Source organism: Ammospiza caudacuta, chromosome 17 (genome assembly GCF_027887145.1).
Source record: "Ammospiza caudacuta isolate bAmmCau1 chromosome 17, bAmmCau1.pri, whole genome shotgun sequence".
NCBI lineage: Eukaryota > Metazoa > Chordata > Aves > Passeriformes > Passerellidae > Ammospiza > Ammospiza caudacuta.
In genome coordinates this window covers 3,904,918-3,910,996 of record NC_080609.1, presented here as the reverse complement: position 1 = coordinate 3,910,996, position 6,079 = coordinate 3,904,918, and the positions used below count along the sequence as shown (strand labels likewise).

The following is a 6,079-nucleotide window of genomic DNA, read 5'->3' as shown; positions in this document are numbered from 1 at the left end:
TCCGCCAGGGGGCGGGGTCCGAGGGGCGGGTCTGATGGGTGTGGCCCGAGCACGGCAGCGGTGACGTCAGATGGGCGTGGTCGGGCAGAAGTGGCAGTGATGTCAGAGGGGCGCGGTCAGACGAAGCGGCGGTGATGTCACAGGGGCGTGGTCGGGCCGAGGGGCGTGGTCGGGCCGGGCAGCCGCAGTACGGTCCCGGTCCCGGTCCTGGCCCCGCCGCGGTGGGACCGGACACCGACACCGCCGTGGCAGCGGCCCCGGGGCTGGCCGGCCGTGGGCACGGTAGCCAGGCCGCAGCGGCGCCCCAGGACAGGCTGGTGCCCGTCCGGAGCAGGCCCGGGCTGCGCTGGCTGCCGTCCCCAGCGCGCTGCGGCGGCTCGGGGCCACCGTGGGGAATGCGGGGCAAGGAGAGCCCCTGCCGGGCTGGGGGTGACAGGACACGTGGCCGGGGCGGGCGGTAGCACTACGAGGCACGGTGGGCGCACGGACACGGGGACGAACGCCCCTGGCCACGGGCACAGCCCGGAGAGGAGCGGGGACACGGCAGGACAGCCCTGCGCGGTCCGTGGCTGCTCCCCCAGCTGCTGAGGGGAGGATGAGGCCGTGGTTTTGCAGGAGCTCGGGCTGTTGCGTGTGCTGCGTTCCCGGCCCGGCTTTGTGAGCTCCAGCTCGCCTCACTCCCATGAGTTTTACCTCTTGTCTCTCCACCCTGAGCTCCCGGCTGCTCTCTGGATGTTCCCCGTGCCGGAGAAATCCCACCCATCTCTACCGGCACAAAGCTCCACAGGCAGCGAGGGTTAGAGCCGGAGCCCCGGTGCAGGATTTGCCCCAGCCATGCCTGCTTTTCCCAAGCTTTGAAGCTCCGTTGGCTTTCGGGGAACGGCAGCGTGAGCCAGTCCCGGGCAGGGCTGTGCCGCCGCCCCGGTGCGGCATCCCGGCTGAGCAGGATCAGAGCAGGGGGCTCTGCAGGCAGAAAACCCCTGCCCTGGGGGACAGGAGCTCCTCATGCCCGGCCCGGGCAAAGTTTGGAGCAGGGATGGCCACCCTGGGCACTCCAATGGGTGCCAAGCCACATGCCCAGTGGCGTTGCCTCTCCCTGCTGCTCGCCCTTGGAGCCGTCCTGCTGAGCCCCGAGCGTTCCCCAAGTGCGCGATTCCTTCCCACAGAGGGGGACACCTCATCACTCCCAGCTCTGTGAGCCAGCAGCCAAGTCATGCACTCCCCACAGCTTGTCCCACACCTGGACCTGCTCGCCAGCATGGCCAGACCCTCCCCAGCTGCCCAAAGGGTCAGAGCAGCCCTTTCCTCCAGCCAGACTGACCCGAGGCTGTGGGAGCTTGTCGGAACTCAGTACATCCCTCTGGGTGTCCCGGGTTGCCAAAACCCCTGCCAGGGGGCTCAGAGACCCTGGCACACAGCCCAGACCACCTGGGGGTTTGATTATGACCCATGGAGCAAATTACCAGCTTTGTATGAGGACCTGAAAGTCACAGAAGTTTAAATAGTGTAATAATAAAATTATCACAGGGTGAAAATGTAGATTTTAGGATTTTTGGAATGGGGATTTTGGGGACAAGATGGAGGAACGTGGGCAGGTCTAATCTTTCTTCTCCTTTTTCTTGGCCTCCATCTTCTGCTGTGATGTTGACACTTTGGGATTGGTTTAGAGTAGAAGTGCACTGTCTAACATAGGTGATAGGTATTGGAAAGTAATTGTAAATATGTTATATGTAGTTTGTAGTAAAAAAGACAACACCGCCTCGAGGGTGGTCAGAGTGCCTGTGGCTGCCCTGCTGAGCAGACCTCGGCTGGGCAGACAAAAAATTTTATAGATAAGAATTAATAAACAACTTCAAGACCGAAAACTGAAAAGCTCTGACTCGTTCTTCAGACGCGCGGGCTGAAACAGAGACCTTCGCACATCTCGGGGCAGCAATTAACACAATTAACAACCAAGCTCCGAGAGGAGCTCTCCCCATCTCCTGCCCTGCCTGGGGCAGCAGAGGGAGCCGCCTCTCCCCGGGGATCTGGTGTCTATCCGGTAGCCATGCCAAGCCGTGCCAGGCCCGAGCCATGCCGGGCGGGCGGGTGACAATGGCTGATGTCAGGAGCAGCCCGAAGGGTGCCCGTGGTTGATCAGCTCCCACCCGCCGTGTTTGCCCAGCAGGGCCCGGGTGGCCGCTGCTCCCGCCCCGCTCCGCCGCTGGGAGCGTTTGGGGAGCTCAGCGGAGCCGGTGCCAGCCCTGCCCCCGCTGGGAGCCCCGGGGAGCGGGTGGGTGACAGCCCTGCCCAGGCCGGGACAGTCCCCTCGCCGGGGCTGCACCCTGCCAGGAGCTGGGGACCGCTGTCAGCCCTGCAGGCACCTCAGAACACGGTGCTCAGAGCAGGGAGGGCTCCGAGGGAGAGACCAGGAGCTGCGGTCACCCCAAAAACAGGAGAGCAGGGCAGCTCTGGGGCAGGGCTGTGGCTGTCCCCAAGCCCAGTGGCCGGTGTCCCACTCCCTGAGTGTCCCCAACACCTGTGACAGGGTCAGGTGCTGTGTCAGACCCCTGCCATCCCTTCAGCAGTCAGGGGCAGGCTGTCCTGTGTCCTCTGGCCATCCTGTGTCCTGGTCACCGTGCATCCCCAGCCATCTGTGCCCTCTGGCCCTGTTCTGTGCTGCCCCAGATGTCCCTGCTGGCACGTCCTGCTGCCAGGGCAGAAATGGCACCCCTGGGCACAGCCTGTCTGTGACCTGAGCTGAGTGCCATTGTCCCTGTCCCCACAGGGGAGCCATGGGCCACAGCACAGGGTGAAAACGCTGTCACCCAGCTCTGTCCCTGCCATGGGGCTGGCCCAGACACTCTCCACATGTCCACCTTTGCACCCACAGGTTCCAAAACCCCTCTCAGGGCTGGTCAGGGAGCCCAACATCCATCTCAAAGAGGCACAAGGCTGGAGATGAGTGCTCTGAACCTGCACGGGGGTGCTGCAGCACCTGGGGTACCCCAGGAAAGGCTTTGCCCACTGCAGAGGCAGCCCCTGTTTGCAGAGGCATGGCTCGATACGCAGTGTGTTCTTCAGAAGATCCCTACTCCAGGAGTCAAAATAGCATGAAATTTAATTTTACGCCTATTTGACAAAGCTTGATTTCACCTCCAATCAGCAGGGAGATAAGAGCCCTCGGCACAAGTGTGCGGGCAGTTTGGCAGCTGGGGCTGCCGATTTAATAGGTGAATTTACAGGGACAACACTTGAAAATCCCCTGGCGAGTGAACCATTAAGGTGAGCCCTGCCTTCCGTCCCCGCGTCCCTCCCCGCGCCGCTCTCCCGTTGCTGGGTGCTAAAGCAAACCCCAGCTCTGTTTACCGAGTCTACTATTACAATACGGCTACCAAATATTTGCCAGCCGTCAGCTCGCTGCTCCGCTATAAATACTTCAGGCCCAGGTGGAGGGCCGGGCAGGGGGAGCGGCGCGGGAGCCTATGCATGGCCGGGCGGCAGCGCCAAGGTGAGTGCGGAGCCGCTCCGGGGATGCCCTCCCGTCCCGGGGCTCCTCCGGCCGAGGGGGGCGGCAGGGCGGGCTGGGGTGGCCCCGCTGCCCCCTCCCCGCAGCCCGGAGGTGAGGCTGAGCCCCCACAGCCTCCCACAGCCCAGCCCGGGGCAGCACCGGGGGTACCGGGGTAGGGCAGCACAAAGAGGGACACGCAGAGATGGCAAGGGTGACCTTAGGCTGGCTGCAGGTCCTGGCACCGTGCTTGGTTCCCCAGGATTTGGTGCTGCTCTGATACTCTCTCAGCGTGGCCTGGGGTGTCCTGCAGCGAGGCAGGGCTGGGGACCCTTCAGTACAGGTAGCACAAGCTGCAAAGGGGCCACATCCAGCTCAGGGAAATGCAGCTGTGGTCAGAGCCCAGCAGGGCAGGGCAGGGAGGCACGCTGCACCAGGCTCAGGTTGGCCCTTTCCACAAAACCCTGGGCAGGAAAGAGAGGGCAGGGCACTGTGCCACAGAGCTCACAGGCACCACGACAGTGCACAGGGCCAGGGAGGGAAAAGGGCAGAAGGGTGGGACAGATGGACCATGTGCAGAAGCATGGCCTGTTTGCCACTCACTCAGGGCTTGTGAGCACAGAGGGGTGAGGGATGGTGCTGGGGTAACCCCACCACGAATGGCAGCAGCCACCATCCCCCTGGGTGAGCTGAGGGAGATGACAGGGACCCTCTGCCAGCTGAGCAGGGCGGGCAGCAAGGGGCCTGAGACAGGACTGTCACCAGGAAAGCCAAGGGGCCATTGTGTGGGCAGGGCATGGGGCTCGGGGGCCCTGAGCTGTGGGGTGGGTGCTGAGCTCCCATTCACCTCCATGCACAGCCCTGGGGTGAAGGGGAACATCCCTCTGCCCCACATCCCCACTGCCCTGCATCCCATGACCTGGTGTGGACATCCATGTCCCACAGGTCAGGGCAAACATCCCTGCTGCCCCACGTCCCATGACTTAGGGACATTCCCATTGTCCCACACCCCATGGTTTGGTGGGGACATCCCTGTTGCTTGATGTCCCAGGGTTCAGCTAAAATATCCCCACTGTCCCATGTCCCCTTTTAGGCGAATGCCATCTCTGCTCCTCCATGTCCCACCACTCAGGGTTATGCTTCCATTGCCTCATATCCCATGTTTTGGTGGGGACACCCCTGCTGCCTGCTGTCCCTGGGCTGAGTGGGGCTGCCTCAGGGGGAATACCTCCATTGCCCCCTTTTCCCCAGCTTGGTATGTACATCCCACACCCCATTATTTGTGCAGGGATCCTACATCCCTGCTGCCCTGTGGCTCCACCTTGGCCATGGGTGGCACAGAACAGTCCCCTGGGCGGTGTGTCAGGGCTGGTGGCAGGCTGTGTCACCCTGACCCTGCTGTCCCTGTGGCCTCACCTTAGCCATGGGTGGCACAGCAGGGTCCCCTGGGTGGTGTGTCAGGGCTGGTGGCAGGCTGTGTCACCCTGACCCCGCTGTCCCTATGGCTTCACCTTGGCCATGGGTGGCACAGCACGGTTCCCTGGGCTCTCAGGGCTGGTGGCAGGCTGTGTCACCCTGACCCCGCTGTCCCCGTCACAGGGTGACTCCCAGGGGTGCCTCTGAGCGCTGCCATGGCCGCGGGTGTCATCCAGCCCCTGGCCGAGCTGCGGCTGCCCTCGCCCTTCCCGCACGGCCTCCTGCTGCCCACGCACCCTGAGCCCGACTTCCCCGACCTCTCCGAGGAGGAGGAGGAGGAAGAGGAGGAAGAAGAAGAGGAGGAAGAGGAGGAGGACGTGGAAGCAGTGGAGGAGAGCGTGCGGCCGGAGCTGGCCGGAGTCTCCAGCACTGCCGAGACCACGCTGCGTCTCCTCAAGTTCTCGGAGCTCATCAGCTGCGACATCCAGCGCTATTTCGGGCGGCGGGGCCGGGAGGAGGCGGCCGGGAGCCACCCGGTGCCCGCGGACTGCGGCTCGGCCCCGAGCGCTCCGGCCGTGCCCGAGGCCCCGCGGGGCGGCCCGGGCGCCGCGCACAGGCTGGGCCCGCTGGCCGAGCTCTTCGAGTACGGCGTGCACCGCTGCCTGCCCGGCGGCCGGAGCCAGCGCCTGGAGAGGAAGTACGGCCACATCACCCCCATGCACCGCAGGAAGCTGCCGCCCTCCTTCTGGAAAGAGCCGGGCCCCGCCGGCCTGCTCCACAGCGGCACCCCCGACTTCAGCGACCTGCTGGCCACCTGGACCGTGGAGCCGGGGCCGGAGCCGGCGAGCGCGGGGCGGGAGCTGCTGGGCCGCCCGGGGCTGGAGGCAGAGCCCTTCGCGGGGCTGTGACCCCAGCGTGGCCCCGGTGCCGCCACGTGCCACCCGGTTAATGATAAACCCGGTGGCCCCAGTGCCAGCACCGGGGCGCTCGGAGCGGCCGGGCCGGAGCCGGTGATGGGACGAGTGAATAAATGACTCCCGCCAGGCAGCAGCGTGTGCGGCGTCCTTTGCCACCCTGCTGCCAGGACAAAGGGCCACCACGGCTTGGCATGGCCTGGGGGCTGCTGGCAGCAGCGGGAGGAGCAGGGCAGGGAGGAGCAGGGCAGCGGTGCCGGCA

The 6,079-nt window shown here is 64.8% G+C and overlaps 1 protein-coding gene across 1 annotated transcript; it reads left to right on the top strand.

Moving 5' to 3' along the window:
- The first annotated feature begins 5,103 nt into the window (after window positions 1-5,103).
- Window positions 5,104-5,811, top strand: PERCC1 (proline and glutamate rich with coiled coil 1). The gene has a single exon (XM_058816340.1). It carries the CDS (start codon window positions 5,119-5,121, stop codon window positions 5,809-5,811), a length of 693 nt encoding a protein of 230 aa, XP_058672323.1. The 5' UTR covers window positions 5,104-5,118.
- Window positions 5,812-6,079: the final 268 nt, after the last annotated feature.